Source organism: Lepidochelys olivacea, assembly GCF_965140295.1.
Source record: "Lepidochelys olivacea isolate rLepOli2 genome assembly, chromosome: 14".
Taxonomy (NCBI): Eukaryota; Metazoa; Chordata; order Testudines; family Cheloniidae; genus Lepidochelys; species Lepidochelys olivacea.
Window position 1 is genome coordinate 26,571,198 of NC_140424.1, and position 23,492 is coordinate 26,594,689.

General features: G+C 45.8%; 1 protein-coding gene across 2 annotated transcripts in view; it reads left to right on the forward strand.

Annotated features, from left to right (window-relative positions):
* LOC311531210 (myosin-1B) overlaps positions 1-6,449 on the forward strand; it is a 28,895-nt gene extending 22,446 nt beyond the window's left edge. Inside the window, exons 30-39 of one of the 2 annotated variants that reach the window (XM_084648413.1) lie at positions 206-389; positions 470-635; positions 951-1,075; positions 1,322-1,630; positions 1,731-1,934; positions 3,346-3,471; positions 3,565-3,735; positions 3,820-3,924; positions 4,235-4,330; positions 6,160-6,449. In XM_084648413.1, coding sequence (XP_084504539.1) covers positions 206-389; positions 470-635; positions 951-1,075; positions 1,322-1,630; positions 1,731-1,934; positions 3,346-3,471; positions 3,565-3,735; positions 3,820-3,924; positions 4,235-4,330; positions 6,160-6,312 — 1,639 coding nt within the window. In that variant the 3' untranslated portion in view covers positions 6,313-6,449. The remainder of the gene's footprint in view (positions 1-205; positions 390-469; positions 636-950; positions 1,076-1,321; positions 1,631-1,730; positions 1,935-3,345; positions 3,472-3,564; positions 3,736-3,819; positions 3,925-4,234; positions 4,331-6,159) is intronic. The other variant, XM_084648414.1, reaches the window with a different exon arrangement.
* Positions 6,450-23,492: the final 17,043 nt, after the last annotated feature.

The following is a 23,492-nucleotide window of genomic DNA, read 5'->3' on the forward strand; positions in this document are numbered from 1 at the left end:
ACAATAGAGGGACAGTCCAAGTGCAGTAGTGTTTCCAAGATTAGGAGAGGGCACATATTATGTATGCACTCGGGTCACAGCCCAGAAGAGGTGATTCTGCTCTCACAAATCCCAGAGCAGCTGCACACAGATTTCTTCCCATACTGCTCACTAAATGGGAGCCGTATTTACTCACTAAGTGGGAGCTGTATTTACAATCTTCCAGGAAGAAGCTTGCCCAGCGTCTGCAGGATGCTGAAGAACATGTTGAAGCTGTGAATTCCAAATGTGCTTCCCTTGAAAAGACGAAGCAGAGGCTGCAGAATGAAGTGGAGGACCTGATGATTGATGTGGAAAGATCTAATGCTGCCTGCGCAGCTTTGGATAAGAAGCAGAGGAATTTCGATAAGGTATTTCAGCCTTGTGGGTGTTGGATGGAGCATCCGCTAGTGATCTCCATTGCTTAGACTAAGGTCTTGTTGTTCTTTAGGTTCTGGCAGAATGGAAGCAGAAATACGAGGAAATGCAGGCTGAACTGGAAGCTTCCCAGAAGGAGTCTCGCTCGCTCAGCACGGAGCTGTTTAAGATGAAGAATGCTTATGAGGAAACCTTGGATCAACTTGAAACTCTGAAGCGTGAGAACAAGAACTTGCAGCGTAAGTCCCCGGATTTCTTCTCCTAACATGGGGCTTCTGGAAAGCTTGTCAACACTCTAAAGTGAAAAGAAAAGGAGTACTTGTGGCACCTTAAAGACTAACCAATTTATCTGAGCAGCCGATGAAGTGAGCTGTAGCTCACAAAAGCTTATGCTCAAATAAATTGGTTAGTCTCTTTTCTTTTTGTGAATACAGACTAACACAGCTGCTACTCTAAACTCTAAAGTGAATCTGTCTGTGCCTGTGGCATTTCTAAGGAGACTCTCTCTCTTTGGGCCCTTTGTCTGATTGCGTTATTTGTCTGTAACCCAACAGAGGAGATTTCTGACCTCACAGAGCAGATTGCAGAAGGGGGAAAGACCATCCATGAGCTGGAGAAAATGAAGAAGCAGATTGAGCAAGAGAAATCAGAAATCCAGTCCGCTCTGGAGGAAGCTGAGGTACACATGCCATTAGTCACTGCTTTACAAAGAGAGAGTCAAAAACCTTGGAGCTGTATCCTGTTGTAAACACGGTGGGATAATTCACAGGGACAGGAGGACAGCACATGCTGTGCTGGAAGCTATGTACTCAGTGCCCATGCTACCCACAGCACTACATTCCAGTTTGTGGGAGCATCTAACACTTTATGTGGAAGGAAAAAACTATTTTGTCCCTTTATTGACCCTTCACTTGCTCTTGTTAAGGCTTCCCTAGAACATGAAGAGGGCAAAATCCTCCGCATCCAACTTGAGCTGAACCAGGTAAAGTCTGAAATTGACAGGAAGATTGCTGAGAAAGATGAGGAAATTGAACAGCTGAAGAGAAACCATGTCAGAGTTGTGGAGTCCATGCAGAGCACCCTGGATGCTGAGATCAGGAGCAGAAATGAAGCCCTGAGGCTAAAGAAAAAGATGGAGGGGGATCTGAATGAAATGGAGATCCAGCTGAGCCATGCCAGCCGCCTGGCTGCAGAGGCACAGAAGAATCTGCGAAACACACAAGGAGTGCTCAAGGTACACTAAGCCACACATGCCTAGTGCGATAGTTCAGCTGGTCTTTTCAGCATGCCAAGGAGTCTGTGCCTCCACGTAATTTCTCTCACTCGTTTTACAGGATACCCAGATTCACTTGGATGATGCTCTCCGAAGCCAAGAAGACCTGAAGGAGCAGGTGGCCATGGTAGAGCGCAGAGCTAACCTGATGCTGGCCGAAATTGAGGAGCTGAGGGCAGCTCTGGAACAGACAGAGAGGGCCAGGAAAGTGGCTGAACAGGAGCTTCTGGATGCAAGTGAACGAGTTCAGCTCCTGCACACCCAGGTCAGGGTCTAGTGTGAAAAGAAATCCCACAAACCCCTAAGCAGGAGACTGCTCTGTAGGTATCCTGCTCCAAAGAGCAGCGCTAGAGGGTGTTTAGAAGATTTTTGTTCCTGAAATGGCCTTTACGCTAATGTCCATAGGATGGACCTTTGTTAAACAGAAAGCAAGAAGCTGCAAGGCCCTCCTTGGTTTCCTTCATGTTGCTTTGTTGAAGGCGACACAGGGATGACGAAGGTTATAATTGCAGTGATGTGATGGAGGGGGGCAAGTGTCTCAGAGGCTCTGGGTGTGGCTTTCCTGCCTCTTATACAGTTTCCATCATTGGATACTTTTAAGTCATCTCTGCCATCCCCCTGGGGCTCAGGAGGTATTTCTACACAGTGATTATTTTGTTTTGGAATGGACCAGATTTACAACAATTGGCACATAGGGTTTGCCACAAGCTATGGAGATAACGTTTGTGAGAGCTCTTAAAATATTCACAGCACATTCTCCAAAGAGCAGAGATAGGCAGTGATAAGAAGCAGTAAAGACCTTGTCTGAAATGAGCATTGTGGCAATATTCAGTAGGATGGACCATTGCTGAAATGGAAGCAGAAACCTGCAAGTCCATGCTGAAGGCTACATGGGGGTTGTGAAGGTCAGAGGCAATTACAGCAATACTTGAAGTTGAGTGATGGAGGGCGATATCAGGGGCCTCAGGTAGCCTTTTGGAATCATTCTGAACCAGTCCGAAGGGAGAGCTGGTGGGTTTCCTGCCTCAGACGTAGTTGCTGTTGATGGATACTGTTAAATCATCTTTGCAGAGATGATATTTGGGGCTCAGAAAGTGTTTCTAAAGGGCAATTATTTTGTTTTTGGAGCTGACCAGATTGCACCACCTGGCAGGTATTTCCAACCTATTTTCACAAGGGATGATATCACCAGTAGACTTTAAAAGATGATCTTCTTTTTGTACCCTTCTGTAATGACACACGTTGAAGTGTGTGCTATACTAAATTGTCAATACATGGCAATATAATCAAATGTGTGTGAGGTGCTTTCTGTGTTTATTTGCCAAGTACTCCTCACTGCTACCTTTATTAAGGCAATGAGAAAGATTTTTCTTTGTATTAATATATTCTTTATTCACTCACTACTTCTGTCCTTCCTGCAAGCACACCGCCTTGGTATACAGGGTTTGTCACAGACTGGGTGGGGAGGGGTAATGTTTTTGAGAGCTCTGTCTCAAAATATTCATAGCACGTCACTATCTGCCAATGTTCTGCAGTGATAATTCATTTAGAGGAGAGTTCTGTTTTACAAAATGTTAATAGTAACCTGTACATTAAACACAAATATTCAGTTCATGCTCCAGAGTCAATATTTTGGGACTAACTGTAAAAATGTCTTGTCTATTGTTGTTAAACAGAACACCAGCCTGATCAACACGAAGAAGAAGCTGGAAACAGACATTTCCCAAATCCAGAGTGAAATGGAGGAGACAATTCAGGAAGCGCGTAATGCAGAAGAGAAGGCCAAGAAGGCAATCACTGATGTGAGTTGAAGGCACCTTTCTTTGGAGAACATGGCCGTGTTTGCACCTGAAATGGCTGGTTTTCTGGACCGGTTTCCTTTCTTTACTCACTAGGCGGCCATGATGGCGGAGGAGCTGAAGAAGGAGCAGGACACCAGCGCCCACCTGGAGAGGATGAAGAAGAACCTGGACCAGACGGTGAAGGACCTGCAACTCCGTCTGGATGAGGCAGAGCAGCTGGCACTGAAGGGTGGAAAGAAGCATATCCAGAAACTGGAGTCCAGAGTGCGTATTCCCCATATTTGTGCATTTAGGAGCATTTCCTATGTCCAGTCACAGTGAAACTCAACGATCCATTTCTCATTCCAGGTGCGCGAGCTGGAAGGTGAGGTTGACAATGAGCAGAAACGCAGTGCTGATGCTATCAAGGGTATGCGCAAGTATGAGAGAAGAGTAAAGGAACTGACCTATCAGGTAAGGAGGGAGGCCCTTTGTGCTGTCACATCCTTCTCCGGGGAGCACGAATTGTTTGCATGTGAACCTGCAGCACAGAATTTTTATTGCCATTCTCAAACAGCAAGACTGTTAACAGTAATACTATGGAAAAACAAAGAGTTCATCAGGAAATCATTTGAAAGACTATTAAAATATCCATGTTATAATCTTTATTATCCTACTTACCAAAACGTTTTATACGCAACATTGCTTTCACTGTGTAATATGAAGGAAATAGACAAATAATTTGGAAATGAAATGACTTTTTTCCATTACAAACTGTTCCTAGACCGAGGAAGACCGCAAGAATGTTTTCAGGCTCCAGGATCTGGTAGACAAACTACAACTGAAAGTGAAAGCTTACAAGAGACAAGCTGAGGAGGCTGTAAGTATCATTCTGAGGTGGGCGAATATTCATCCTCTGATGGGATAGAAATTCTGTTACTTCGAGGAGAATGATATTAAGTTTTTTTCCACTAATTGTCTGTCTGTATGTCTGCCTATCTAAGTCCCTGGAATTTGTTTGATGCCTTGTGGCTGTTTTTTTGCACAACAGCTCAAGTACACAGAGAATTAGTTTGTGTTGCTCATGGTAAAATCCCTTATGGACACCTGGATGGCTTCAGAGCAACATCGTTGGGAGAGGGCTTCCCACAACACAGTGCCAACCCAGAACAATGGATCTGGGAGGCTGCAGTAAACACAATTTCATTCAGATACAAATAATTCCTTTAAGTTGCAATTTTGCCAGAGCCAGAAAATGCTGTCACATTATCAAAGAATAGGAGTACTTGTGGCACCTTAGAGACTAACCAATTTATTAGAGCATAAGCTTTCGTGAGCTACAGCTCACTTCCTCAGATGAGATGCATCTGAGGAAGTGAGCTGTAGCTCACGAAAGCTTATGCTCTAATAAATTGGTTAGTCTCTAAGGTGCCACAAGTACTCCTATTCTTTTTGCGAATACAGACTAACACGGCTGTTACTCTGAAACCTGTCATTATCAAAGAATGTTTCTTCCCCTGGGGCAATGGCTGAGGGACTTTGTTCTTGGAACAAATCAGGATTTGTGTACATCGTAGCAGAGCTTGCACATCCTTTGGCCTGTACCTGCTCAGTTTACCACTCTTGTACATTCTTTAGCATGGTGTTATCAGTCTGGTCATATTCAATCATATTCTATGATTCTATGGTGGAATATTTACACTCCACCTGTTTTTCAGGGGTGCTTGTACATTTCTTGAAAAGAATTTGTAACAGAAGCTTATGAGCAACTGAGAAAGGGGTTAGAATGGAAGCTACCTGACCTACAGTATACACTACCTACTCAAATATTAAGTACATATAGTAAATACCATTAAAGTCTTTTTAATATAAAACTCCCTCTTATCTTGTCCCAGAATGTAAATCACCTGTCCAGTAGCGCTTCTCATTATTTAAATCCCCACTATCTATCAGAATACTTTTGATTTTCCTGCAACAATACACATAAATAAGGAGCCACTCCGTGTGTGTGTGTGTGTGTGTTTCACACAGATAGATAGATTTGCACTAGGGAACTAAAACTTTTTTGAGTTTTTTGTGACAGGTTTATAGTGCTTTTGATATAACACAACTGATCTGTTCCTTTCATTCAGTTCTGTCTTCCTCTTTCTTGTAAGATGCATCTCACTAGAAAGTACCAATTGTCCTTTTCTTGCAAAACCATGAGCACACAGTCTAATTGTATGAAAGGTAATTTTTGGGGAATCTAATAAAAAATCAGCAAATAGGAGATATTTTAGACTGCTCAGCTGAAGCGTTCCCCTTAAAATGCATATGAGCTGGAATGGTGTGGCATCTGGCATTCAGATTTCTTCACTGTCCCATCCACCTATGAGTCTATGAGTCTAGGTACAAGGAACCTACATCCACCGTAGGATAAACTTTTAGTAACAATCATGTTTACTGTCATTTTGCAAATGCAAAAGACTCCAGAATTATCAGTGAACATACACAGCTAAAGATACATAACTCTTAAATGTTTGCAAAGGTATTTCAATTAGTTTTAAATAAATTTTCTAAATTAGAAAATGATGAGGTAAGACGTGGTCAGTGGGTGACAGAGTCTGGGCCTTCCCCTCAGCAAACAATTGCATCCAATCAAGTCCCAAATGTGGGAGAAGGGAAACTGTTAGCCTTTTGGTTTTCATAACACTCTCTCACCATCCTCAGGAGGAACTATCCAATGTCAATCTCACCAAGTTCCGCAAGATCCAGCACGAGCTGGAAGAGGCTGAGGAGCGGGCTGACATTGCGGAGTCTCAGGTCAATAAGCTCCGGGTGAAGAGCCGAGAGATTCACAAGAAGATTGAAGGAGAAGAGTGAGGATGTCTCCATGCTGCAAAGTGACTGAAGAAATGCACAAAATGTGAATCTCTCCGTCACTTTGCTTTGTAATTATTGTTTATTCTGTCCTCAGTGTCTAGTAAATAAAGCTAATAGAGAGCTTTGCATACAAAGAACCAGAAGTGGCTTTTGTGTTGTATTCATTAGCTCTAGAGTCTTATTAAGGTTTGTGCACTTATATTTTTCTAACCAAACATACACTAAATATTTGTAAACTGTCATCCCTACATTTTTAAAGAATTTGGGCCACCATTAAGATAATCCAATCTGACCTCATGCAAATACAAGGCCACAGAATTCACCCAGGAATTCTTGGAGTAGAGGAAGTTATTCTTCTGTATGATGTAAGTGAATGCTCTCAACCCATCCAGTCTTGATTCAAAGCCACCAAGCAATGAGGAAGTTACCACATCCCTTGGTAATCTGTTCCACTGGTTAATTACTCACTCCGTTAACAAGTTGTATCTTATTTCCAATTTGAATTTTTCTAAATTCAACTTCCTGGAAGTTGTGTTACATTAAATTGATCCCACAAATCAGATCTGGCCGTGCTATTATGGTAGGTCCCCTGCTTTCCCTTCGTATGATGAGTGAGGGCGCTGCCTGTTGCCCCTATTCTTGGGCGTTGAGGGCTCCGCTAGTGCCCTGGTAGGAGAGAGAAGGGGAGCAGGGAAGGGACCCGGGCCCGTCCTCTGCTCCAGGTCCCAGATCCTTCAGCTTCATGGGTTTCCTGCCCTCTCCCCCGTTGGGCAGGTTTTCTCTCAGTCCTGTGTGCTGGGGAGTCCCTGTGCTTTGCTTGAGCAGGGTTTCCCTTCCTCTGGTTCTCTGATCCTCTGGTTAACAACAGTACTCCAAACTACAGTCAGCTCTCCTTCCCGCTCCCTGTCTGATTGAAGCAGGGGTTTTTATTAGGTCTCTGGCAGGGCCTTACTTGTCTCCAGGTGCTCTAATTAACCTTTAGTAGCCTCTCCTCAGTCCACAGGGATTACGGCTCTGATCATCCTGAGGCTTATGTATCTCCCATCTATCATTCTCCTGCTTCCCTCTGGCCCTGCTGTATCACATATCTTCCCTCCCGCTCCCAGCCCCGCTCACCACCACATGGTTGGGCTACTTGGGATCAGAGGCAGTGCTGTCGCAACAGGCCATCAGCATTGCCGTGTTGGTTTCCGGTCCTATGCTGTACCTGTACCTGGAAATGGAAGGGTTGCAGGGATAGGAACCATCTAGACACTCTCACATTCTTCTCCTTGTTTCTGTGCATCCACTGGAGTGGAGCATGGTCTGTGATGATGGTGAACTGCTGCCCCAGTAAGTAGTATCAGAGAGTTTCTGTGGCCCATTTAACTGCCAGACATTCCTTTTCAACAACGGTGTCCCATTGCCCCCTGGGGAGGAGTTTCCAGCTGAAGTACAGGATTGGGTGCTCCTCCTCTCCCACCATCTGCGAAAGGATGGCATCTGTCTGTAGGATGAATTCCTTCTCGAAGGCTGGGGCTATGAGCACTGGATGACTGCAAAGGGCCATTGATAAATTTGTAAATGCATCTCAGTCTTCCGCCACATTGGTCCACTTTACTATATTTGGGCCCCGAGCTTTTATCAGGTCCATCACAGCCATGCCCTCGTGGCGAAGTGAGAGATGAATCTATGATAGTACCCCACTATCCCTAGGAATGCTCTGACTTGATTTTTGTGGACTGGTCGGGGCCAACCCTGTATTGCCTATACCTTTTTCCATTGAGGTTTCACCAAGCCCCTTCCTACTACATACCTGAGGTATCTGGCCTCAGCGAGTCCGACCACACACTTGGGAGGGTTGGCGGTGAGGCTGGCCTGACTAAGGGCATCTAGCACCTCTTCTTCTTTTTAAGGTGCATCTCCCAGTCAGGGCTATGGATAACTACGTCATCTAAATAGGCGGCAGCATAGTTGGCGTGGGGTCATAGTAATTCGTCCATTAGTCGTTGGAATGTTGCGTGGGCCCCATTCAGGGCCGGCTCCAGGCACCAGCAAAGCAAGCACATCCTTGGGGCGGCACAGTTCCAGGGGCGGCCTTCCGGCCACCCTTTTTTTTTTTTTTGCTTGGGGGGGAAAAAACCTAGAGCTGGCCATGGCCCCATGGAGACCAAAAGGGAGGATGATGTATTGGAAGAGTCTGTCAGGTGTAGAGAAGGTGGTCTTCTCCTTGGCATCCTCAGACAGCGGGATTTGTCAATAGCCTTTGGTCAAGTCCAGAGTTGTCAAGTATCGGGCCTTGCCTAACTGATCAACTAGCTCATCGATGTGTGGTATTGGGTAGGCATCAAATTGGGATATTTTGTTCAACTTCCGGCAGTCGTTAAAAAACCTCAGGGTGCCATCAGGCTTGGGGAGTAGGACAATAGGGCTGGACCACTGGCTGTAGTATTCTTCAATAACCCCAAGTTCCAGCATCCTCCTCATCTCCACCCTAATTTCTTCCCTTTTGGCTTCTGGTACTTGGTATGGTTTTATCGTTATCGTTGCCCCGGGGTAGGTGATATGGTGTTGGACCATCGTAGTACGGCTGCATGAAGAACACGTCTTGGTTCCGCTGGATCATATCAATGAGTTCAGGGGATATCCACACCTGCCCTTCTGAGCCATCTATCTGTCTCCCAGTCGCACCAGGGTTTCAGTAAGTTAACGTGGTAGATCTGCTCTGGCCTTCGGCGGTCTGGTTGCTTTACCTTATAGTCCACCTCCCCAATGGCTTCCACTATCTATATGGCCCATGCTAGCTGGCCAGGAGCTTGCTTTCTTCTGTTGGTACCAGTACCAGCACCCATTCTCCTGCTTTCTCCCGGTAGTTGTAATAGGTCCACTGGGCCTCTTGTGCTTTCTCCAAATGCTCTCGTATTATGGGGGTCACTTGGACTATTCGATCTCTCATCTGTGCCACGTGCTCAGTGACATTCTTCCCTGGGTCGGGCTATTCTTCCCAATCCTCCTTGGTGATATCTAATATGCCATGTGGGTGGTGTCTGTATAGTAGCTCGAAGTGGGAGAATCCAATAGATGCCTGGGAAACCTCCTGTATCGCAAACATCAGGTACTGGTAGAAAGGCATCCCAGTCTTTTCTGTCCCAGGCCACTACTTTCTGGATCATGCTTTTGAGGGTACAATTAAATCGCTCAACCAGGCCATCTGTTTGAGCATGGTAGACTGAAGTTTGCAAGGCCTGGATGCGGAGTAGGGTACATAAGTCCCTCATTAATTTCAACATGAAGGGAATCCCTTGGTTGTTCAGGATCTCCTTAGGGATGCCCACTCTCGTGAAAACCTGGAGCAGTTCTTTTGCTATTGCTTTGGACGTGGGGTTTCTTAGAGGACTGGCTTCTGGGTACCATGTGGTGTGGATGACGAGTATGCTTCAGTGGCTCTAGGACGATCTTTCTAGAGGGCAAACTAGGTCCAGGGCTATCCTTTTGAAAGGGACTTCAATAACAGGCAAGGGCACCAACGGAGCCCGTAAATGAGGTCAGGGACTGTGCATCTGGCATTCTGGGCAGGAGGTGCAATAGCATTAGACTTCCACTCATACTCCCAGCCAGTAAAACCTCCTTAGACTCTATCCAGGGTGTCCTCCAAATAAATGGCTGTGAGCTAGCTCTAACACCACCCTTGTGTGCTTCCGTGGTACTAAGAGCTGCTCAACTTCTCCCCCCTCCACCATATTTGGGCTATGTGGTACAACAGATTGTGTTTGACCACGTAGTACAGCCCTGGGCCTTTGGTTTTCCTCTCTACGGGCATGCCGTTTACCTCCACTACCTCCTCCCTCATGTTTGCATATAGCAGATCATAGGCTTGGTCCTGCCCAAAATTCTCATGTGCAGAACTGATCTGGCCTAATTTTACAGGATCAGTTTCAACTCTGCCCCCTGAGTTGCTCCTACTGGTGCTGGGGACTGCCTCCAGGTCCTCACTGGCCTCCTGAATAGGTTTGCCACCAGGGTGGCTTTCTGCTTCCCCACCGAAATCCTGGTTCTATAAAGACAGGGGATCTGAACCTCAAATGATAAGCAATTGAATCAACTGATTGTAAACAATATTAGTGTGTTTTAAAAGTATATTGAGTAAGGTCTTCTATGAAAGCCTGTGACACACAAGTGGTTAATGTCATTGTGAAATGTCTGTATTAACTTTCTATGAGAATTATGGATACTCGCTATTATGTTTTAAAGTCTGTGACCGTTTTTCTCTCAGGCAGGAGGGAAGGCAGCTATCTATGTGTCTCCAATGTAAATTAAGCAGTGTGGAATCAAAACAGTGGAAGCCCTATTTACATACGAATCAGCAGAGAGGAGGAAAGTAAACAGGAAGAGAAGAGCAACACGAAGCCATCCTGCTGCTTGGAGCAGGGTCAGTGAACTATGGGAAAGGTAAACAGAAACAGAAAGCCTTTTTGGTATCCATCATTGGGGGATTAAAAGGGGCCAGAGCTCTTGAATTCACAGAATGTTGGATCCTTCAACCAAGGTGGTTGCAGTCTCTGGAAACTGACTACAGGTGATTAACCTGCTTTGTCAAAGATTGTAACTTAAGTTTTAGCCTGAGAAGCATATTTTTACTTTTGTTTGCTTGTCTCCCTTTCTATCTTTATTCCTTCTACTTGGTGTCACTTAAATCTATGATTTTTTGTGTAATAAACTTGTTTTACTTTATTATAAACCAAATCAGTGCTATGATTGAAATAAGAGTGTTTGTCAAACCCCAGTTAAATTAATGAGCTGCAGTGTAATGTCTCTTCATAGGAGCAATGAATTTAATAACTTCAGTAAGTGTTCAGTGAAAGGGCTGGACGATTTGGGGGAAATTCAGGACTAGGAGGGTGCTGGCATCATTCTGCAAAGAGTAACTGGGCAGTAGAAGCCTTGCTGTGACTGAAAGCTTGTCTGCTGGCTGTGGCTGTCAGGAATGTGAGCTGCAGCAGCATTGCATTGAAGGTACCCAGAGTTGCAGGGCAGGTGGCGACATGATCCTTTACTGCTCTGTATTGAACCCCAAAGCGTCACAACTACTTCTACTCAATATTCTCTTTTTGTACATCCAAGAATCTCATTAGCCCTTTTTGCCACAGCATTGCACTGAGAACTCATGTAGAGGCAATTATCTACAATGATCCCTTCTCTGAGGCACTGTTTTCCAAGACAGAGTCTCCCATCCTGTAGGTATAACCTGTGTTCTTGGTTCCCAGATGTATTATTATTTGGCTGTATTAAAAACCCATTTTGTTGGATTATGACCACTTAACTAGGTGATTCTGATCACTCTGTAGCAGTAACCTGTCCTCATTATTTGCTATCCCACCAATCTTCATGTCATCTGCAAACTTTACCAGAAAAGGTTTTATATCATCATCTAGATTGTTGATAAAAATATTAAATAGTGTCTAAATAGAATAGACCAAGAAACAATCCCCGTGAAACCATGCTAGAAACAGCCAGACATATTGATGTCTCCCCATTAACAACTACATTCTGAGATCTGTCAATGAGCCAGATTATTTTTTATCAATTTTATGTGTGCCTTGTTAGTTTCATATAATGCAACCTTTTTAATCAAAATGTTATGTGGTACTAAGACAAATGCCTTGCAGAAATCCAAATGTACTATACCAAGACAGTTACCTTTATGTACCAGACCTGTAATCCTGTCAAAATAAGGTTAGTTTGACAAGACGTGCCTTCCATGAAACCATGCTGACTGGCATTAATTATATTTGTAGCTGCAGAGAGGCAGAGTGGCCTCCCTCTGGATTTAAGAGTGAGAGACACTACCCTCCCCCTGATGGGTGGAGTCAAACTCTCCCCCCTCACCGGAAGTTCTGGGATGGGACAGGAAGTTTAAAGTTCAGTGGACCTTGCTTCTAGGAAGCCGAGCCTTCTGCAGGACCTGAGCAGACCAGCGCCCTACTGCCTGAAGAGATGGAGGACCCTGAGGCTCCCACCCTGTGCATCTTGGGGAATACCTGGGGACCTAGACATAGTGGGGAAGTCTCAGACCTTGGGTGAGCCAATGCACTTGCCCAACTCCAAAAACAGGCTTAGGCGGCCAGAAATAGTTTTATCTGTTTGGGCACCTATGACATGACTGTCCCATAATGTACTACAGCTTTGGCCAGGTCTGAACCGGGGAGTCTAGGGCCTGTAAGCAGCCCTTGGGTAAGGTGACGATTCCCCTCGATGTGAAGTGCTGAAGGCTCCCCTTGTCCTGTTGTCAGTGATTAGCACCTCATTCAAGAGGTTCACTACGGACCTCGTGGGGCTCTTCACAAAGAGCACTGTGGAGTTCAAATATATCCTGGTGGTTTTAGATTATGCCGCCTGGTTTCCCCCAGTGATCCCCCTCTGAAACATCCTGGCATGAACCATAGATGAAAAAACATGAAATCAGGTTTTGGTCTAACAGGATTCAGTCAAATCACTGCTGATAAAGTCTGTTGAAGACACAAAGATCATTGGGGCCCTAAATAATGATGAGAACAAACCTCTGATGCAGAACAATCTGGATCACATTGAAAGCTGGGCAGTTAAACAACATGAATTTTAAGGCAGCCATACACAAGGTTATAGATCTAGGAACAAATAGAGTAGGTCACACTGAAAGGCTGGGGACCTGCATCCTGGGAAGCAGAGACTTTGAAAAGAATGTAGGGGTCATGAACGCCCGGTGCGATACTGTGACAAAAAGACTTAATGTGCTTCTTGGCTGTATAAACGGTAATATCAGCTAAGACAAGGGAGGTGATATTATCCTGTATGCAATGCAGCAGAGACTGTTGCTGGATACTGTGTCTAATTCTGGTATGCACACTTGAACAAGGATGGTAAAAATCTGGAGAGGGTCATTGGTATTATTTATATAATGTTTTTACAAGTTACACATTTCTTTACACATCACTAAAATCCAACCCATCAATTTGTCCCAGTTACCTACATTGTTGTTCCTTTCTTTTCTTTGTTTTGAATACTAGCATTCTAGGTACTGGTCAATGTAGCTGTGATTCACTGAGGACCGAGGACTTTTGCTGCTGGATAGGGATAGTTGGCGCAAGGAGGGTTTTGCTTCCTTGAATGACCCCACTTGCTGAGGGACCAGTCAGAAGGAATGTGTCAGGCTAAGCATCTTGGCGTTATTTCCAACCACACCATTTCACTGGACACCGACAAGATACAAAAAAGTGTCAGCTGCAAACTTTGTGCACTTGTTTGTCCTACAAAGCCATTGCCCTTGTGGGCAAAAGAGCTGATCATTCACTTCCCGGTTTACAGGGCTGTCAGCAGGACTCCACAGTTGCTTGAAGATGGTGCAGAGTACAGCAGCACACCTGCTCGTAGCACGGAGCCGCTTTGATCACATTACAGCTAGCCAGTATTCGCTACACTGGACTCATGTGATGAGCGGGCTGCTGGACTTTAAGTTGACCTTTTTTATTCTTAAAGTGGGCTCTGGCACTGTCCAAGGCCTCCTCTTAGAGCTTCGTTGTGGTGAGTATCTGCATTCCCCCCCCCACACCTTTCAGGTGTGTCACCATTCCGCCATCGCAGGTGCTTGTGCGATTACTGTGATGACGCCTGAGGGTAGCCCTGCCCTCCGCCACATGTCCTCCTCTGCTTGCATCCCCCCTGCCCAGGTTTTAACACAGTTGGAAAATCACATTTTTTCAGAGGTGTTTTCCATGTTCAGTGCTATGGCCTCTGTGTCGGAATCCCCCCCACGCATTTTTAACGACGCAACATTTTTGGCCTTTTAAATAATTTATCTCTGTTATTTGTATTGTATCTAGCACTGCTTGTGCATGGACCTGAGTGCCTCAGGGCATGCGCTTTATAAAAAACACCATTGTTTATGGGGCAGACCAGTGCACCGTGTAAAGGAGCCGTGTGCTGGGGCTTCTGTAGGATGGGCTCAGGAGAAAGAACTCCTCCCCGCAGAATGCAGGCCAGCAATATGACCTGGCTGTAGCTTCAAAGCTGCAGTAGTCCTCACTGTACCACTTGGCAAAGTCCTGCCTATTGAAGCCTTAGAATCCTAGAACTGTCAGGCTGGAAGGGCCCTCGAGAGATAATCCAGTGCCCTTTGCCAAGAAAGGACCAAGTGTGGCTAGGGAGGCACAGTTTCCAGAAGGGCTGAACACCTGCAGCTCCTGTCTGGGGCTTTGTATAGAGTTGTGGGTGCTCAGCATAAATGAAAATCAGCCCCAAATATCTGTTGTTGAGCACCCAAAATCAGCAGCAACTTTTGAAAATTTGAGTCCAGATATTTGAGAGAGACAGGTGAAGAGCAGAGGGAATGGCAGATTAGCCTCTGGCTCTGTGAATGGACAATTTAGGGCCTAATACAAAGCCAACTGTAATCAAGACTCCCAGAGGTTTCAATGGGGTTTGGATCAGGCCCTAAGACATTTTAACCTCTGTTCTTAACTGCTATAATGATATATTTATTTATAATGCTACTTGCCTTCTGCAGCCATGGGGTCATGAAATCCTGACCCAGAGTAAGGAAGACAGAGAATAACGTTTATCTCCCCTGAATGCAACTCATCCTGCAGCAGTCTGCCAGAGGGAAGATTGGTAAGAGAAGAGGAACCCAGACAGAGATGTAGTTTTTGCTTCTTCTGTTTCAGTTTCTGTGCTGTGGAAAGCAGTCACCCTTTGGAGAAACAGGAGACATTGAAAATGAGACGTGTCCATCAGAACATATGGGCAGAGCCAGAGAGGTAAGGAATAATCCAGGAACCATTTGTCCTGTCAAATGTCAAGAATGACCCATTAACTTTTTAGCTGCTAGTTAAACTAGCTAGTTAAACTGACCTAACTTGAGTAGGGGAAAAGCACCTTTTGTCCCAGTCTAGACAAGACCTAAATGACTATATGTGGTGGGGAGAAGAAGTGATTTAGGGCCTCACTCTTTACTTTGGTCAGCATTTTCAACCCCAATCCAGCAATACGACTGCTGAGGCTCCCATGTTGTTTCCTTCCCTCTGGATAACTGGATTGACGGTCCTCTACATCAACAGACCATTAACTTGAGTCTTTTGTCTAAAGCCATCCCTGACAGATGCTTGTCCAGCCTGATCTTCAAAACCTCCAATGATGGGGTTACCACAACTGCCCTTGGTAACCCCCTTCTAGTACTTATCTAGCCTTATGGTTAGAAAGCTTTCCCTAATGTCTAATCTTGGTGTTGATTAAAGTCCATTACTTCTTCTCCTACCTTCAGTGGACATGGAGAACAACTGATCACTGTCCTCTTTAGAACAGCCCTTAACATATTTGAAGACTATTATCAGGTTCCCCCCCCAGTCTCCTTTTCTCAAAACTAACCATGCCTAGTTTTTGTAACCTTTCCTCACAGGTCAGGTTTCCTAAGCTTTTTATTACTTTTGTTGCTCCCCTGGAGTCTCCCCAGTTTATCCACCTCTTTTGACACCCAGAACTGGGCATGGTATTCCAGCTAAGGCCTCACTAGTGCCAAGTAGAGCAGGACAATTTTCTCCTGTGTCTTACATAAAGTGTTCCTGTTAATATACCCCAGAATAATGTTAGCCCTGGCTGGGATGATTTAGTTGGGGTTGCTCCTGCTTTGAGCAGGGGTTTGGACTAGATGACCTCCTGAGGTCCCTTCCAACCCCAATCTTCTATGATTCTATGATCCTATGCACCCAGGACAGACCACTATGGGACTCCACTAGATACATCCTCCCAGTTTGACAGTGAATCATCAATAAGTACTTTTTGAGTATGGTCTTTCAAGCAGTTGTACACCCACCTCATAGTAATTTCATCTAGACCACATTTCCTTAGTTTTCTTATCAGAATGTCATGTGGGATTGTGTCAAAAGTCTCACTAAAATCAAAATATATTATGTCTACAGCTTTGTCCCTATCCACTAGGTCAATGATCCCATCAATGAAAGAAATTAAGTTGTTTTGGCATGATTTGTTCTTTACAAATCCATCTTGACTATTCTTTACTACCCTTTTATCCTCCAGATGTTTACAAATTGCTTGCTGTTCATAAATTGCATAGTCAATTCATAGAATCATAGAATATCCAGGTTGGAAGGGACCACAGGAGGTCATCTAGTCCAACCCCCTGCTCAAAACAGGACCAATCCCCAACTAAATTGCTTGACCACAGTTTGGTTTGTTATAAAATATATTCAAGAGCCCAAATAACCAATATCAGTCAGGTTTATTGCTATAACCCAGTAATAGTATAGTACAGGAAAAAAGTTCTATATGATACTCGTCTCCAGGAAAGACATCTTATGCAGCGATGTTTCATTCACCTTACACAGAAGGGGTGCGCTCAGAGTTACACATTTCAGTCGGTATTATTTATATGATGATTTTACAAATTATGCATCTCTTTACACATCACTAAAATCCAACCCATCAGTTTGTCCCAGTTACCTACGTTATTGAACTACGTTTGAGTGCACAATGTCCGGGTTTGGGCCTGCAAATGTTCATTTTCAGTAGGCACGGTTATATTTTGCAGAGACAGTGGTATTCAGCTTTGAAAATGTGGTGCTCAAAATTTTATCTGACATGAGAAAAGAATCTGTGTGTTTGACTTAAAATTATGAACTTTTTTCTTTCTGAAATAGTATATTAAATTGCTCAAAGTTGGAAGGAAAATTAACCAAAACAAGAACAACATAAATTTCAAGAGAGAGACCTCTGATCATTCTTGCCGGTTCTCTGCACGGGTTCTCTGTTTTTGACATTCCTATGAAGGGCAGATTGACTTCATAATACACTTTGATAGATTCCGTTCTAAAAATATAATTCCCTGTATAGGGAAACTTTTGTAGTGATAATTAAGGTAGGCCATTTCTAGCAGTTGACAAGAATGTCTGAGGAATGGTGTGTGGCAGGGGAGGGGGGAATAAATATGGGGATATAGTTTTACTTTGTGTAATGACCAGTCCTTGCTTACAGACAGCCCCCCAACGTGAAGCAAATACTCATCAGCAACCACACACCACACAACAGAACCACTAACCCAGGAACTTATCCTTGCAACAAAGCCCGTTGCCACCTGTGTCCACATTTCTATTCAGGGGACACCATCATAAGGCCTAATCACATCAGCCACACTGTAAGAGGCTCATTCACCTGCACATCCACCAATGTGATCTATGCCATCATGTGCCAGCAATGCCCCTCTGCCATGTACATTGGTCAAACTGGACAGTCTCTACGTAAAAGAATAAATGGATACAAATCAGATGTCAAGAATTATAACATTCAAAAACCAGTCGGAGAACACTTCAATCTCTTTGGTCACTAGATTACAGACCTAAAAGTGGCAATTCTTCAACAAAAAACCTTCAAAAACGGACTCCAATGAGAGACTGCTGAATTGGAATTAATTCGCAAACTGGATACAATTAACTTAGGCTTGAATAAAGACTGGGAGTGGATGCGTCATTACACAAAGTAAAACTATTTCCCCACGTTTAGTCCCCCCACCCCCACTGTTCCTCAGACATTGTTGTCAACTGCTGGAAATGGCCACCTTGATTATCACTACAAAAGGTATCCTCCCAAATACGATAAAATCGAGGACATGGTGATGATGACTCACCTCCATGAGTCCGCTGTCTTGTATAACCTCAAAGAACATTACGCAGCCTGGATGATTTAAGTAAACGGATTTTTAAAACTTCTTTTCTGAATAAAGATATTTAATTCTCATGGGCACATGAGAACTAACAGTCCTTCCATTCTTCTTTGTACAGACCTACTCAGGCCTCTTCTGTGTCACTGTCAACCCCTACAAGTGGCTGCCAGTGTACAACCCAGAAGTGGTGGCTGGCTACAGGGGCAAGAAGCGTCAAGAGGCCCCACCCCACATCTTCTCCATCTCTGACAATGCCTATCAGTTCATGTTAACTGGTGAGTCATTTATCTGGAGGGGAAAAGCCTAGTATTTTGCAGCTTTGTGCAGGGCTGGCTGCCCAGTTAACAGAACTCAACATTTAAGCATAAAGATTTCACTATTCATTGGACCAAAGTGAGAGACCATAGCCTGGTGATGAAGGTACTCAGCTCTGAATCAGGCAGCAAGATGATTTGACTCCATATTTCCTACCTTCCTGAGGAGTCACTTAATCACCAGGGTACAGAGCCATTCTCTTTCCTTCTGGCCCAATAAACATTTAAGAATGTATTCAAAGTTGAACAGCTGCAACAGGCAAGATTAAGAGGTCCCAACCCCAGTATAGCCTGCTGGTTAGGCTGCTCTCTTGGGAGGCAGAAGCTGTGCACTTAAGTCTCTGCTCCAGAGTGGGGATTCAGACCTGGGTCTCCCACATTCTAGGAAACTGCTGTAACCACTGGGCTAAAGGTTATAAAGTGGGATCGATTCATGGTTTGAAAACCTTCTTCTAAGCTGAAACTATCAGGTCAAGTTTGTGACTAGCTTGGGGTCCACCAAAACTGCATTTTTGGCAAATTATTTGTCCAAAATTTTCCCCCACCTCTAGTTTCTAGGCTCAGCTTTTCCAGTAGCTCACTGAGTCAGCTTGGACAAGTCACTTCCCTTCTCTCACCTTTGTCTCTCCATCTATAAAATGGGGAGACAAATAATGGCTTCCCTCATGAGGAGTTAGAATCTTGGCTCATCTGTGTTTGGCTGCTGCCTGGGGACTCCTAGAGGAAATGGGCTTGAGACCACGCTAATATCATGACGTTAGCCATCCCCTCTGCCAGAAAGTTTAGCTTTTCTGGGAGTTGTCAAGCTAATACAGGCTAGGAAGGATATTTTCTGCCTAGAGCAAGAAATCCTGACTTCCTAAGCAAATACTGAAGTCTGCGGCATATCCTGACAGTTCAGACTTTGGCACTGCTCTGCATATCTAAGTGAGGCAGAATCAGGGCCTGAGGGGTTAATGTTCAGTGCCGCAGAGAAGGGGGGCATCAAGGAACTGGTTACAGCTCCCCAATTCTCTGACCAGCCCTAGCTCCAGTGTAGGTTAGAACAGCTTGGGTACTACTCGAACAGCACCAGTTGGCAGCGGTCCCGAAGAGCCTGCCCTGCAACTGAGCACAGAGACGTGTCATATTCCAGATGGGAGCTAGGGACAGAGCAGGGCAGGGAATTTGACTCTAAGTCAATAAATATTTTAAATATTGATAGAAAACCCAGAGTCTTGTGAACAACTAACTCCAGCCCAGTCAGCTCTGCAACTGGCCCCTTCTGCACACCCAAGCTCCAGCCAAGTGTGGTGATTCCTCAGCTTCGACCACAACTTTGGAAAGGAAACATTAAAATCACTCCCACAGCCAGAGTCTCTTGGTTTGGTGGAGCCGGTGGGGGTGGAGATAGAACAGAGTTTGGCTTTCGGATGCAATGTGCACTACAGTCCATTTGATAGCTCTTTGTACCATTTTATTTTCAGACCGTGATAACCAGTCAATCCTGATAACGTGAGTATATTCCAGTACCTGTGAGTAAGATGGAAGGATAGGAAGAATAGATTTAATTTTTTTTACAAGTGCATATTTTTTTCTCCCAACAGCGGAGAATCTGGTGCTGGGAAGACTGTGAACACCAAGCGTGTCATCCCGTACTTTGCAACAATTGCAGTTGCTGTGGAGAAGAAGAAAGATGAGCAGCCCAGCAAAATGCAGGTAGATCTGTAGCATCCCCTTCCCGTGCTTTGTTTCAGCACACGCCTGTCCAGGGAAAACAGAAGAGTTGGGGCTTGGGGGCCAGTATGGACTCTCTAGTGGCTGCATTTAGCTCTGAATGCGCTGAGGTTAGTGGCCCCTCTTATTTCACCTGGCAGTGAGTTCTAGTCATGGAGGCTCTGTTTCCCAAGAGCATCAGGTGCCCTCTGTTGGTCGACGATATCTATAGTCGAGCAAAACGCAGCTGCTCTGGGAGCTTGTGGTTGTGAAGGGAGGGTTGTGAGGTAGATGGCAGTGGTGTCAATTCAGATATTTCAGGGGTGGGAGGGAGGCAAATTCTGGTCCCTGTCCCCTGCTCCTGGCAGGGACCCTGTTTCTGTCCCCGCTCATCCACCTCCTTGCAGAGACCCCAAGTCTCCCTTGGATGGGGAGTCTCCCCTCTTACATAGTGCATGAGCCAAGGCTGCCTGGAGTCGAGGTCTCAGCAGACCCCCCAGGCTCTGCCCTACGGGAACAGACTCCCCATGTGCCAGGTCACAACACCATTTGGCTCAGTCCCGCTCTGCTGCAACGCAGGGGTGGCTGGGCCAACTTTCCACGCGGCGATGCTCTGGACTGTACCAGGAGCAGCTGTACTGCTTTAGTACGGGACCTTGTGCAAAAGTGGTCGGGCCCTGGCCCCCCAGCTCTGCGGCCTACAGGACTCTGAACAGGGCACGGGCATTTACCCCCCAACTGCCTCTGATGGGCGCCACTGGTAGCTGGGACCATTCCATGCAGGGTTTCAGACATAGGCGCCAACTTCCCCACTGTCCACTGGGTGCTAACCCCCGCCCCCACCCCCACGGAATCAGCGCCTGTGCAGAGCACCCACTAATTTTTCCCAGCCCCGGAGCACCCACGGAGTCGGTGCCTATGGTTTCAGAGTCAGGACATCAACCACAAACTGGATTTTGTTCAGTGAGGAGCCAGTGAGGGAGCAGCGTATTAGGAAATACAGAGAACAGCATTAACCAGGCCCAGGTGCACCAGGACGTGGATTGCCGTGGTCAGAGAGAAAGGGGCTCAGACCAAAGGGGTTTTGGCTCCACGACTATTTGAGTGTCCAAAGGCAGGGCAGAGTCCAAGGAGACTCTTAGCAATCTGAGGCCGATGCCTTGGATTGTCAGGCTGTGATGAGGTTAGCGAGTTCTTCAGAAGCACTTCCCACTTCCCACCAGCATCTCTGCAGGCCTGCCTGAGCTCAGCTTTCGCCAGCTGCTCTCCAGGTAGGTGCTGATCTCAACTTGAGCTGGAGGCTGTGCAGCATGCACTGAATGTAAAGGAGAAGTAGGAGCCTCTCAGATGCACAACAACCTGCTCTGCCCTCTGCTGAGTTTATTCCGGTCTGAAATCTTCCGGTTAGACGGACTGGAATACTGGCTCCGTCTCAACAATACCAGGGCACCTGGTAGCATAACAGCATCTGACATGTAGCTTGCAAATGGGCTTTTCTGTTCAGCCTGCCTGCCGCTCTCTACTGAGCACTATTTCTTTACCCTGATCATGTTTTATATCTTGTTTATCTCCCGTCTCCAGGGTCAGTCCATTCTTTGCCATGTACTGCTGTGCTGCCCCAAGAGTAGCCCAAGAAGCAGCCAGTGACAATGCCTGGTGAAGAATGTACTGCATGGGGCAGGGGTTCAGAGGAGGCTACTCTCCTCCCCCAGGCTTCCAGCTGCAATGCAGGTAGCTGGCACCAGGGAGCCTGACACCCTATGCCCTTGGGGAGTCATGGCCACCATCTGGCCATCAGTTTCCTTAACAGGCTAAGAGTGTCTTGTGAGGGACTTTGACAAAGGCCTTGCTCAGCTGATACCAGAGTAACATTTCCTGCTCTGTAATTCCCAGGGGCACCCTGAGGCCTCTAATTCTAGCAACAACATTTGCTACCCTCCAACACTCCAGCAAAGGAGCTGAGGTTAATGAGACTCCAAATGATTCGTTAGCAGCTCAGGTGTTTCATTGTTAAGCTCCTGGTGACCTGGTGCTCTTTAATGTATTGGTTTGTTCCAACAAATCTTCTTTTGAAACCTCCATCCCTGAGCGAACCTCATCCTTATTACCAAAAGGAGCAGGTATCTCCCTGTATCCTTTGTGGTGAAGGCTGATGCAAAGCAATTATTTAGCCTCTCGGCAATATCTTTGTCCTCCTTAATTGCTCCTAGGTGGACCAGTAGACCCAAAGCTTCTCACAGAGGCTTTCTGCTTCTGATGAAGAACAGCAATGCTTGAAGTCCGATTTTATATCTTTGGCATTTGCTCCTCAAATTCCATCTGAGCCTCCTAATTTCCTTCCTACCAGTGCCTCACTTAGGGCTGCATTTCCATTGTCAGAATGACCTCTCTTCAGGTCAAACACCCTCTTCAACCTTGCCCTTTGGCCACAGCTGGGTCACTCCTTGCCTTCCTAGTCCCTTTTCAACTTGGGGCGAGGAGGTACATGCCTGCTTGGACTCTGTTGAGTAGCCTCTGGGCCACATACAGATTTTCATATATATTCTTTTGATGTGAAGGCCTTAGTGACCAGCAGCCCCACTGGTTAAACAACCCTGCCTCCTCTCCACTTTAGGCTCACTACATTAGTGCATTATTCCTGTGCCTTCCCAACGGTTTTGAAATTTCTTCTGCTTCTAATATTTAAATTCACTGTTTAGTGTCTGAGGGTTTTTTAGCCTAAAGTCCCTGTGGGATATAGCACGCCTACAGGACAGCTGTGTGCATGTGGGGTACAGCATGCCTATGGGACTGCTGTGTGTGGAGGGGTATAGCATGCCTACAGGACTGCTGTGTGCGTGTGGGGAGGGTAACACACACCTGCATGACTGCTGTGTGCATGGGGGGGCAACGTTCACCTTTGGGACTGCTGTGTCCTGGGGCAGGGGATGAGGCACACCTGCGTGACTGCTGTGGTTGGTGGCATCTGGGATCGTGAAAGATGCCCACCTTCCACTGGACATCAGCAAGTGGGAGTGGGTAGCCTGATTCCCCAAGGCAGATTTGAAAATCCCAGCATAACCCTGAACTTCCCATTCATTAATGGCAGTGAGCATGTGGGTACGTAATGGCAAACGTCCATAGTGGGCCCTGGTTCAGCTAAGATGCTTAAGGAAGTGGCTGGTTCTCAGCAGGTCTCCACTGAAGTCAGTGGGACTACTTGCAGGCTTACTGTTGGGTGTGTACTTAAAGACCTCACTGAGCCAGAGACAAGAGGGATGTCATGGAATCTGCAGGTGCTTGGTTTGTAATATTTCCTTTCCAAAGTTCCACCTGAAGTGACTACAAGGTTTAACTGGAAGTCTTTGTACTGCACCTAGGGAACTCTGGAGGATCAAATAATCGAGGCCAACCCGCTCCTTCAGGCCTTTGGCAATGCCAAGACAGTGAGGAACGACAACTCCTCGTGCTTTGTGAGTTCATTTCAATTGTTGGAGTGGAGGCAGAGA